The sequence below is a fragment of the Eriocheir sinensis genome, chromosome 20 (assembly GCF_024679095.1).
Source record: "Eriocheir sinensis breed Jianghai 21 chromosome 20, ASM2467909v1, whole genome shotgun sequence".
NCBI classification, from domain to species: domain Eukaryota; kingdom Metazoa; phylum Arthropoda; class Malacostraca; order Decapoda; family Varunidae; genus Eriocheir; species Eriocheir sinensis.
In genome coordinates, this window is record NC_066528.1 from 20,795,519 (window position 1) to 20,808,018 (window position 12,500).

Below are 12,500 nucleotides of genomic sequence, written 5' to 3' on the forward strand. Positions count from 1 at the left end.
TTGACCCTTCTTCTGTACCCTGAACCTAAGAAACACCTATTTGACTGGGCTTTCGTAGGAGTTTTGGGTATTTCCAGGGGTAGTTTTATGACCCTGGTGGTAGTTTGACCCTTCTTCTGTACCCTGAACCTAAGAAACACCTATCACGACGCTGAGGACTTTGAGCATTTCAGGGTAGTTTTATGCTAGATCCATGCTGATCCTGAAGCACCCTGTAAATACCTATATATATCTCACTAATATCAGTTGTTGGGCATTCAGGGGTTTATGACCCTGGTGGTAGTTTGACCCTTCTTCTGTCTTCTGTACCTGAACCTAAGAAACACATTTGACTAGACCTTTCGTAGGAGTTGGGTATTTCCCAGGGTAGTTTATGACCCCTGGAAGTTTGACCCTTTCTGCTGAACCTAAAACACATTTGACTAGGCCTTGGTATTTCAAACCCATCACGACGCGAGGGACGCAGAGACTATGCGCTAGATCCATGCTGATCCTGTAGCACCCTGTAAATAGCTGTATATATATCTCACTAATATATCAGTTGTTGTCACACCATCACCGTGTTTGGCTTTAGAGAAAATTACACACGCACTTAGATACAGTAGTGAAAGTGGTGTCTTCAACCCACCTGAAAAAGAAAAACACGTAAAAATATATAATAAACAATAATTTCAAAACATTTAGAAGCAAAAAAATAAACATACACTTGAAGATAGTAAATAAAAATAGTGTATTCTTCCCCCCCCAAAAAAAAGGAGTTAAAAAAAGCAAGAAAAAATATAGAAAAACGCAAAATTTAGAAGCATTCAAAGCAAATAAATAAATAAATAAATAAATAAAAAGAAAAAAATGCGTAAAGATATCAAATGAAAAAATAATTAAAACTAACCTCTTAAAAAAAATAATTCGAAATGTCAATAACGCGAGAAATAAGAAAACGAATCAATGAATAAAAAAAAATACTAATAAAATTTAGAAGCATTCAAAGCAAAAAAACAAAAATAAATAAAAATGCGTAGAGATATCAGACGAAAAAATTATTAAAACAAACTTCTAAAAAAACAATCCGTGAGGTCATTAACGCGAGAAATGAGAAAACGAATCAACGAAAAAAAAATACTTATAAAATTTAGAAGCATTCAAAGCAAAGAAAAAAAACCAATGCTTAGAGATATCAAACGAAAAAATTATTAAAACAAACATCTTAAAGAAAAATCCGTGAGGTCAATAACGCGAAAAATAAGAAAACGAATCAAAGAGAAGAAAACACTTATAAAAAATTCGAATTAAACAACAAACCGTGCTCTCCATATCCACCTAAATTACGACGAGTCCAGCACGTGATTAAGACCGTGGGGAATTGATGAGTAAATGAGCGAATTACAACATCAGTAACAATAGCAATAACTACCGCATGCCCAAAGAAGAAGAAGAAGAAGAAAAAGACAGGAAAGAGGAAGACATTATCGTATCGTAGACTTAGCAAATCCCGCGCAAAAACTATCGTACTCCAAGACACAAGAAATATCGTACTTTAGGGGAACCGAGGGAAGGAAAATAAAGAAAAAATAAAGGAAATAGAAAATAAAGATAAAAAATAAAGAGAGAACAGGAAGAGAACGTGTAGCGAGCGGGCAGCAATACGTGATGGGGCAGCGGCGTGCGGTACAGACATGCATGCGAGAGAGAGAGAGAGAGAGAGAGAGAGAGAGAGAGAGAGAGAGAGAGAGAGAGAGAGAGAGAGATTACCGGCGGTGCGTACGATGCTATACTCAACATTTAGGTGCGTATGCAATGACAGAACAATCCGAGAAGAGAGAGAGAGAGAGAGAGAGAGAGAGAGAGAGAGAGAGAGAGAGAGAGAGAGAGAGAGAGAGAGAGAGAGAGAGAGAGAGAGAGAGAGAGAGAGAGAGAGAGAGAGAGAGAGAAGCAGAAAATGGGAAAAAATAATCAGAAAGAAGCAAAGAAACACGGAAACATGGAAAACAGGAAAGGAAAACCAGGCTCGTAATTTTGGCTTTTTTGGGGGGGGAGGTAATTTTGGCTTTTTTTGGGGAGGGAGGGTGACTAGAGGCATTGATGGGCAGGTCTGCCACATATTAACTAATTTGGCTTTTTGGGGGTAATTTTGGCTTTTTTTTTAGGGAGTGGGGGGGGCCTAGAGGCATTGGTGGGCACGGTTCCGCTTATATGCTAACTAATTTTGGCTATTTTTTTTGGGGGGGGGATAATTTTGGCTTTTTTGGGGGGGGGGTAATTTTGTCTTTTTTTTGGGGGGGGTATAATTTTGGCTTTTTTTTGGGGGGGGGTAATTGTCTTTTTTTTGGGGGGGGTTAATTTTGGCTTTTTTTGGGGGGGGGGGGCTAGAGGCATTGGTGGGCACGCTTCCGCTAATTCGCTAACCGCTAATTATCGAAGCAAACTTTTTCGTTATCTGATTAGCATTTTCGTTAACTTTGGAAACAGTTAGCGGACCACTTAGCTTGTCCAGGCAAGCCACTGACGAAAAAATATGTCTTTTTATTGTGCTATTGCGTGACTGTAATTCCAATGCCTACAAACGGCGGTGTGGGGTGTGAGGGAGGGCATGTTGAAGTGATGGATTAAAATTAGTCTGCCTTTCTTTCCGCTAAATGTAGTTCCTCCTCAGCTAACTTTAACGCCACAAAAAAATGCGTACAGGTTTGTTTTTGTCCGTTGTGGGCAGACGCAGCACCAGTTGAGACATGGCGCAATGATTCCAGGGCTTCCACTTTGGGTGAATCATGACTTAAAGTTGGGTGGTTGATTCCAGGGCTTCCACTTTGGGTGAATTATGACTTAAAGTTCGGTGATTGATCCCAGGGCTTCCACTTTGGGTGAATCACGCCTTAAAGCAGGGTGATTGATTCCAGGGCTTCCACTTTGGGTGAATCACGCCTTAAAGCAGGGTGATTGATACCAGGGCTTCCACTTTGGAATCATATGAAAGCAGGGTTCGGTGATTGATGGCAGGGTCTTTTTTGGGTCTTTACGCAGTAGTTGGGTGGTTGATTCCAGGGCTTCCACTTTGGGTGAATCACGCCTTAAAGTTTGGTGATTGATTCCAGGGCTTCCACTTTGGGTGAATCACGCCTTAAAGTTTGGTGATTGATTCCAGGGCTTCCACTTCGGGTGAATCACGCCTTAAAGTTTGGTGATTGATTCCAGGGCTTCCACTTTGGGCAATATCACTAAGTAAAGTTTGGTGATTGATTCCACTTTTTGGGTGAATCACGCCTTAAAGTTTGGTGATTGATTCCAGGGCTCCACTTCGTGAATCATCACATAAAAGTTTTTGTGTGATTGATCCCAGGGCTTCCACTTCGGGTGAATCACGCCTTAAGCAGGGTGATTGGACAATTATTAGGGAAACTTTGGGGTATTTCAAGGTAATACATCTTCCATTTCCAACTCTTTGAACCAGGGATTTTGATAACAAGGATTCGATATTTTCCACCTGACAAAAAATAAACTTCAATAGAAATAAAAGTGTCAGTTATATATATAAAAAAAAAGTAAGAAATGCGTGTTTGCGGGAAATCTTTGGAAAATATACGGATTTAGTATAAACTCTAGGCTGAATTTAATTTCTTTACTCGTGTTCACCTTTATCATCATCTTATTTTGGCATGTTATACCTCTCTGGAAATCTCGCTCTACAACACAGTGAAATTTCAGGTCACTAGGTCTGTCTTTAAGGGTTTTAGAGTCAAAATGCTAAAACGAAGCTAAATACACATGAAAAAAAGTTAGCTGTTAGCGGTTGGCGTTAGCTTCCAATAATTTCGTTGTCAGTTAAGCTGTTTAGCGAAAGTGAAGCGGACTTTTTGGTTAGCGGTGCCCACCACTGGTTAGAGGGCATCATGGTTCATAAGGTGGAGGGGGGTAAGGGGGGGGGGAGGGGGCGAGCGAAGTGAGTATGAGCAGGTGGGTATTTTTTTCTAAACTAAGTACTTTTAAAGGCATTTTGAGGCCAATATATAAAACACTGGGGGTACTATTGCCCCCCCCCTAGCACCCCCTCCCCAGAAATTACGACCCTGGAAACAGAAAACAAATAAGTTAGGAAGCAAATAAGAACGGAAAACACATAACAGAAAAGAACGGAGAATAAGCAAAAAAAAAATCAGAGAAGGAAGAAAAAAGCGAAAAAAAGAGACAAACAGCGATAGATAAACAGAAAACGCTACGAAATAAGAAAGAAACAGACAGACAAAAGCACAGAGAGAGAGAGAGAGAGAGAGAGAGAGAGAGAGAGAGAGAGAGAGAGAGAGAGAGAGAGAGAGAGAGAGAGAGAGAGATCAGAACAGGAGGTCAGAACAGATCAAGACGGGTATAGCTCATGTCAGGAGAACCAGCTAGCGGGCAAAACAGAACAATAAAGAGAGAGAGAGAGAGAGAGAGAGAGAGAGAGAGAGAGAGAGAGAGAGAGAGAGAGAGAGAGAGAGAGAGAGAGAGAGAGATCAGAACAGGTCAAGACGGGTATAGCTCATGTCAGGAGAACCAGCGAGCGGGCCAAACAGAACACAACATCAACATTCGGGCAGTGAGTGCGTGTACAGTGAGTGAGTGCCATCTAGCGGGGATCAACGGGGCACCAACGCACTGGAGGCGGGTCGTCAGTCGGGACAGGGAACGTGTTTGGGGGGTGGGTGGGCGGGGGAGTGACAGGATTGTGTTAACTCCTGCCTCACCCTGACCCCTGACTCAGCCTGACCACCTGCCTGCTGGTGGTGGTGGGGCCGTCCTGGGGGGGCATGGGAGCGGGGTCGTGGGAGCGGAGCAGGGGCAGAGGCAGGGAGAGGAGAGGAGAGAGAGAGAGAGAGAGAATGAGAAATGAGAACAAGAATAGAATGAAGAAGAGGAGGAGGAAGAGGAGGAGGAGCAGGAGGAGGAGCAGGAGGAGGAGGAGGAGGAGAGAAAGTTGAATGAGAAATGAGAACAAGAATAGAATGAAGAAGAGGAGGAGGAAGAGGAGGAGGAGGAGGAGGAGGAGGAGGAGGAGGAGGAGGAGGAGGAGGAGGAGGAGGAGGACAGAAAGTTGAATGAGAAATGAGAAGAGAAAGAACAGAACAAAGAAGAGGAGGAGGAAGAGGAGGAGGAGGAGGAGGAGGAGGAGGAGGAAGAGGAGGAGGAGGAGGAAGAGGAGGTAGTAGTAGTAGTAGAAGTAGTAGAAATAGGAGAAGGAAAAAGAAGAGGAGGAGGCATAAATTAGAGAGAGAAAGAAAGAAAGAAAGAAAGAAAGAAAGAGAAAGAAAGAAAGAAAGAAAGAGAAAGAAAGAAAGAAAGAAAGAAAGACAGACAAAGACAAAGACAACGAAGAGGAAGAAGAAGAGAAAAGCCAAGGAATGCAATTAGTAAAAAAACACACAAACAAACGAACAAACAAAGAAAAAAACTCATCAAACAAGATTAATAATTATCATCATCATCATCATCATCATCATCATCATAAGAGTGCAAACAAACAAACAAACACACACACACACACACACGCACGCACAAACTACATTCCCCTAATAGAAAAAAAAATAGATAAAAAAATATAGTTAGGAATTACATTAAAAAAGACTATTATTAGTATCATTATAATTATCATCATTATTTTTTTCTGAGTTAATTTCTTTCCTATACTTTATTTATCTTCTTTATTTCATTTACGCTTAATTTCCTGTCTTTATTGATTTTCTCTTTATTTACTTTTCTCTGTTCAGCTATTTCACCATACCAGTGGATCCCAAACTTCATGTGCGTGTGTGTGTGTGTGTGTGTGTGTGTGTGTGTGTGTGTGTGTGTGTGTGTGTGTGTGTGTGTGTGTGTGTGTGTGTGTGTGTGTGTGTGTGTGTGTGTGTGTGTGCAAATATGCAATTTTTGACATATGGAACCACGCCCCCCTGTAACCAGCTCAAGCCCCCCAGGGAGACGCGCCCCCTAGTTTGGGAACCATTGATCTAGACTTCATTTTCCTTTATACTTTATTTCCCTTATAAGTAATTTCACTTATACTTAAATTTCCCTTCTGTCTAATTTCCCCAAGACTTTTTTTTTTCATTTTTCTACTTTATTTTTCTACTTTATTTTTCCCCTGTACTAAATTTTCTGATTTATTTATTTTTTCTTTTATTTTTCTATCTTATTTTTCTATTTTGTTTCCCCCTATGTCAAATTTCCCTCTAAGTCATTCTCTCTCTAATTTCCTCGTTTCCTTCTTATACATAACTAACATAACATTCATTCAGTTATTATTATTATTATTTATTATTATTATTATTATTCAACATTTTATGGCTTGCAAACTCTCTTATTTATCTCATTTTTATTTATTTATTTTATTTTCATGCAAGACTTTTATTTATGACGAGAAATTTCCTTAGACTTTACCTCCTCCTCCTCCTCCTCTTCTTCCTCCTCTCAAGTGGTGTGTTTAAGTAGTTTATGCAACCTCTCCATCACCACCTCCACCACCGCCACACTCACTACCACAGTTCCTATTCAATGCCCTTCCCTTCCCTTCCCTTCCTTTTATCCATATATCCAATGCTTTTCTTCTAATCCATTCATTTTCTTCCTCTCCTTTCTTCAGGCTATCTATGTCCTTTTATTCAATGTCTTTCCCTTCCTTTCCCTTCCCTTCCCTTCTCTTCCCTTCCTTTTATCCATATATCCAATGTTTTTCTTCTTCTAATCCATTCATTTTCTTCCTCTCCTTTCTTCTGGCTATCCATGCCCTTATATCCAATGTCTTTCCCTTCTTTTCCCTTCCCTTCCCTTCCATTCCTTTCCATTTGTCTATCCCTCTGTTCAATGTCCTCCTCTTTCTTTTTAATTCCCCTTTCATCCTCCTCTTCCATATTACGCTTTCTTCTCTCTGTTCAACGTCCATGCCTTCCCTTTAATCCACCTCTCTCTCAAATCATCCCCCTTCCCTTCTCTTCCCTTCTCTTCCCTTTCTTTCCTAATCCTTCTTTTCCTTTCCATGTATTTATCTCCCTCTATCCAATGTCATTTCCTTCCCTTATCTACTCTTAAACCCACCTATTGCTCTTAAAAGAACTCTTATGTCCTTCCCTTCCCTTCCTTTCCTAATCCTTCTTTTCCTTTCCATGTATTTATCTCCCTCTATCCAATGTCATTTCCTTCCCTTCTCTACTCTTAAACCCACCTATTGCTCTTAAAAGAACTCTTATGTCCTTCCCTTCCCTTCCCTTCATTTCCTTCTCCTTCCCTTCCCTATCCCACACTCCCACGTACTTCACTTTCTTTCCCTTCCCTTCCCTTCCCTTTCCTTCTCCTTCCCTTCCCTATCTCACACTCCAAAGTACTTTCCTTCACTTTCTTTCCCTTCCCTTCCCTTGTAACCACGTACCATTCTCTCCCTCCACTCACCAGGGCATTCCGGCGTGGCGTTGTACTGTATGGTCTCCGGTATCGGCTTCCCGTCCAGGCGAGAGCACCAGCAGTGGAGCGTGAAGTTGTGGCACTGAACTGGCGCGTAAGACCCGTCCTTGAGGCAGGTTGGCACGTAGACGTTCTCCCCGTTGGCCATCTCCTCCTGCTTGGACCGCCGCTCGTCCATGCATTTCTCCTCCACTGTATTGGGGGATGACATGGGTGTGATTGTAGAGGTTTTAGGTTATGTATGTGTTGGAGGGTCGAAATGGGTGTGATTGTAGAGTTTTTAGGGTGTGTGTGTTGGAGGGTCGAAATGGGTGTGATTGTAGAGTTTTTAGGGTGTGTGTGTTGGAGGATTGAAATGGGTGTGATTGTAGAGTTTTTAGGGTGTGTATTGGGGAGATTAGGGATGGAAAATGGGTGTGATTGTAGAGTTTTTAAGTTGTGTGTGTTAGGGGGTAAAAAAACGGGTGTGATTGTAGATTTTTTTCTCAGGTTAGGTTGGGAGAGAGAGAGAGAGAGAGAGAGAGAGAGAGAGAATAGAGTAAGATTAAAAATAGGCACGTGAAGAGAGTAAATGTAATATAATCTCTCTCTCTCTCTCTCTCTCTCTCTCTCTCTCTCTCTCTCTCTCTCTCTCGTATAAATGGAGAAAGAATACCGAAGCTCCTCCTCATTCAAGTCTTCCTCCTCCTCCTCCTCCTCTTCCACCTCCTCCTCCTCCTCTTCCTCCTCCTCCTCCTCCTGTACTTATCTAACCCTTCATCTCTAGTAGTAAATACCTGTGTGTGTGTGTGTGTGTGTGTGTGTGTGTGTGTGTGTGTGTGTGTGTCTCTCTCTCTCTCTCTCTCTCTCTCTCTCTCTCTCTCTCTCTCTCATAAAAAAACAGTAGTAGTAGTAGTAGTAGTAGTAATAGTAGTAGTAGTAGTAGTAGTAGTAGTAGTAGTAGTAGTAGTAGTAGTAGTAGCAGTAGTAGTAGTGGAGTGGGTAGGTCTATTTTTCAACTATTAGGCCTAAATTCCTTAAGTCAGACCGGGTATATTATCATTACATCCATCAGTGATCCGCCCATCCCTTATAGCAACCTTCCCCCTGCCTGCCTGCTTAACGGCCTGCCTGCCTGCCTGCTAACCTTCCAATCTATCTATCTATCTATCAATCAATGTTTCCGTCTGTCAAGCTCTTCCTGTCTATCTATTTGACTATCTTAATCTCTGTCTGTCTGTCGAATATCTCTCTACAAAGAATGGGTGTGATTATAGAGTTTTTTTAGGTTTGTTCAGGGATGAGAATGGGTGTGATTGTAGAGTTATTTACATGTTAGGTTAGGTTAGGTTAGACTAGGAGAGAGATAGATAGATAGATAGAGAAAGAGAATAGATGGAGATGGATGGAGAGGAGGAGGAGGAAGAGGAGGAGGAGGAGAGGTACAGGTAGAGATTAGACCATATGCTATAGCTATACGCGCGTTGCCTCAGTGCTCATCTCCGCCTCACTGACTCACTAATTCATCATCTACCGACCTATCTACCTTCCTACTTACCTATTTTACTAACTAACTACTAACTGACTAATGCCTTGTGTACTTACCTACCAACCTTACTGAATGTGTGTGTGTGTGTGTGTGTGTGTGTGTGTGTGTGTGTGTGTGTGTGTGTGTGTGCGTGAGTCACCTGGCCGCGTGGTGAGTCATCGGTTGAGTCCTCACGTGAGTCGATTTATTGACGTACACACACACACACACACACACACACACACACACACACACACACACACACACACACACACACACACACACACACACACACACACACAGACACACACACACACACACGAATGAAAATGTTTTGCTTCATGTGCACAGAGAGAGAGAGAGAGAGAGAGAGAGAGAGAGAGAGAGAGAGAGAGAGAGAGAGAGAGAGAGTGTTTGTGTGTGTTTTTGTGTGTTTCCTGTTGACCATAGACAGGCTATATAATCTCTCTCTCTCTCTCTCTCTCTCTCTCTCTCTCGTCATATCCTTCGCCAACGCAAGTATTTCAAAACAAGTCCATATCCCCTCCTCCTCCTCCTCCTCCTCCTCCTCCTCCTCCTCCTCTTTCCGTTCTCAATATAGACTCTCAATTTAATTATTTTATTATTATTATATTTTATTTATTTTATTTTATCTATTTATTTTATTTACTGTTTTTGTGTTCACTTCCATCTATATTTTTTTCTTTTTTTATTTCATTCTTATCTTTTATTTTTTTATTTATCGGTAAGGTATTTATGATTGATTTACTCTCTCTCTCTCTCTCTCTCTCTCTCTCTCTCTCTCTCTCTCTCTCTCTCTCTCTCTCTCTCCTTGCTGCAATGTTATGTCTAGACTACGTCCCTATACACACACACACACACACACACACACACACACACACACACACACAGTGAACGATCGCTGTGTGTGTGTGTGTGTGTGTGTGTGTGTGTGTGTGTGTGTTAGGGTGAAGAGATATATGTGACAATGGCATGAGAGAGAGAGAGAGAGAGAGAGAGAGAGAGAGAGAGAGAGAGAGAGAGAGAGAGAGAGAGAGAGAGAGAGAGAGAGAGAGAGAGAGAGAATCAGATATCCACAAAGTCTGGTTTAGTGGGAAAAATTGAGGGGGAGAGGGAGGAAGGGGGAGCGTGGGAAATGGGGGGGAATGAAGAGGGGAGAGGGGGAGAGGGGGAGAGGGGGAGGAGAAGGGAAGGGGAGGGGGAAGAGAAGGGAAGGGGTAGATAGATAGATAGATAGATAAAAAAGAATATTGAAGACTAAAAAAAAAATAAGAGAAAAAATGAACCGAATCTGAAGGAAAAAAAATAAAAAAGAAAGAAAAAGAAAGAAAGATAGAAAGGAAATGAAGGAGGAGGAGGAGGAGGAGGAGGAGGAGAATAATTGGTTAGCGACACACTTCTCTTCTCCTTCCTCCTTTCCTTTCTCTTCCTCTTCTTCCTCTCCTCTTCTCGTACCCTCTTCCTCTTTCTCTCCTCCTCCTCCTCCTCCCCCTAAGCTGTTGTCATTCATATATTTCATTTCCTCTCTATCTTCTTTTTTTTTCTTTCTTTTTTTTTCTTCAGATTCGGTTCTTATTTTTTTCTCTAACTTTTTTAGTCGTCAATATTTTTTTATCTATCTATCTATCTATCTATCTATTCCCTTCTCCTTCCCTTCTCTTCCCCCCCCCCTCTCCCCCCCCACCAACAAAACAAGGTCAGGTCAGGTCACTCACACGAACACTCTCCGTCGTGCTTGAGGACCACCCTGACCTTCCTGCAGATGTCCGTCTCGAGGTCACACATGCTCCTGTAGGTTCGTCCGTTGGTGCCGCAGACGGGGCCGCGAGATCGGTGCGTACAGGATACGGTGCAGTCCACGCGACGCTGCTGCAACTGGTCTCTCTGCGGACACAACGAGAGGGGGAGGTGAGACGGATGCTGGGGAGAGATGTTGAGGGGAGATGATAGATGCTGGGAAGATGAGAGATGCTGGGGGGAGATGAGAGAGAGAGATGTTGAGGGGAGATGATAGATGCTGGGAAGATGAGAGATGCTGGGGGAAGATGAGAGAGAGAGAGATGTTGAGAGGAGATGAGAGATGCTGGGAAGATGAGAGATGCTGGGGGGAGATGAGAGAGAGAGAGATGTTGAGGGGAGATGAGAGATGCTGAGGGGAGATTTAAGAAAGATGCTGAAGGAGATGAGAGAGAGACTGAGAGAGATGTTGAGGGGAGATGAGAGAGATGCTGGGGAGAGATGCTGGCGGGAGATGAGAGATGTTGAGGGGAGATGAAAGAGAGAGATGCTGAAGGAGATGAGAGAGAGATGTTGAGGGGAGATGAGAGGGGAGGTGAGAGGGATGCTGGGGAGAGGTGCTGAGGGGAGATGAGAGAGAGGGATACTGAAGGGGAGATGCTGGGGAGATGAGAGATGCTGAGGGGAGATGGGAGATGCTGAGGAGAGATGACGAAGTAGAAGAGGAGAAAAAAAAACAGAAAATGAAGTAGAAGGAATTATAAGGTAGAGGAAGGAGAGCAAATAGAATGAAGAGAGAGGAGTGGAAGGAAGAAGAGAGAGGAGAGGAAGGAGAAAGAGAAATTGGAAGTAAAAAAAAAAAGAGAGGATTAAGAGGAGGAGGAGGAGGAGAGGAAAGTAAGCATGAGGAAGAGGAAGAAAGTAGGAGAAAGGAAGGAGGAAGGAAGAAGAAGAGGAGAGGAGAGGAAGGAAGAAAGGAAGAAAGAGGAAGAGATGAGAGGAGGGAAAACATATCCTCTCTAAGTCAGGGTCACATTATCAGTACAATCATCATCATCATCATCAGTACCATCATCATCATCATCGTTAGCATTACCAATACAACATCAACACAGGCCCCCCTCCCCCCCATGCTTTCCTCCTCCCTCCCCCCCTCCCCTTCCTCAGCCACCCTCTCCCTTCCCTCCCCCCCCCCATCATTCTCATGCATTCCTCCCCTCCCCTTTCTCTCCCCATGCATCCTCTCCCCTTCCTTCTCATTACTCTCCCTTCCCCTTCAGTCTTTTCTCTCCTTCTCCCAATGCGATCCTCTCCCCTTCCTTCCTCCCTTTCCAATGCAGTTCTTCTCTCTCTCTCTCCTCCCCATTGCTTCTTCTCCCCCATATCCATTCTTTTCTCTCCCCTTACCCAGTCAAGTCTCTCACCTCCCTCCTCTCTCTCTCCCCATGCAGCCCTCCCTCCCCCTTCTCCCCTCTCCCCTCCCTCCTCTCTCTCTCCCCATGCAGTCCTCCTCCCCTTCTCCCTCCCTCTCTCCCTCCTCCTCTCCCTCTCCCCATGCAGTCCTCCCTCTACCCCCATCTTCCCTCCCCCTTCTCCCCTCTCCCCTTCCTCCCCTCCCCCCCCCACCTCGGTCCTGACAGCCAACACGGGCAACTCAACATGCAACACCTGGTCGGAGCAAGCACTTGAATTTCACCTGTCCAAAACATGCGTGGGAGGAGGAGGAGGAGGAGGAGGAGGAGGAGGAGGAGGAGGAAGAAATGGATGATAATAATAATAATACGAAATGTTTTATAAATATTTCTGTATACGTCAT

The 12,500-nt window shown here is 43.4% G+C and overlaps 1 protein-coding gene across 4 annotated transcripts in view; it reads right to left on the reverse strand.

Annotated features, from left to right (window-relative positions):
- LOC127001373 (SPARC-related modular calcium-binding protein 1-like) overlaps nt 1-12,500 on the reverse strand; it is a 64,555-nt gene that overhangs the window by 34,267 nt on the left and 17,788 nt on the right. For all 4 annotated transcript variants that reach the window (XR_007755173.1, XM_050865920.1, XM_050865919.1 and 1 more), the window contains 2 exons: nt 10,663-10,831; nt 7,408-7,611 (listed from right to left, as the gene is read on the reverse strand). Coding sequence is in view for 3 of the 4 variants with exons in the window: in XM_050865920.1 (XP_050721877.1) it covers nt 7,408-7,611; nt 10,663-10,831 (373 nt within the window). In the remaining variant the exon portion in view is untranslated. The remainder of the gene's footprint in view (nt 1-7,407; nt 7,612-10,662; nt 10,832-12,500) is intronic.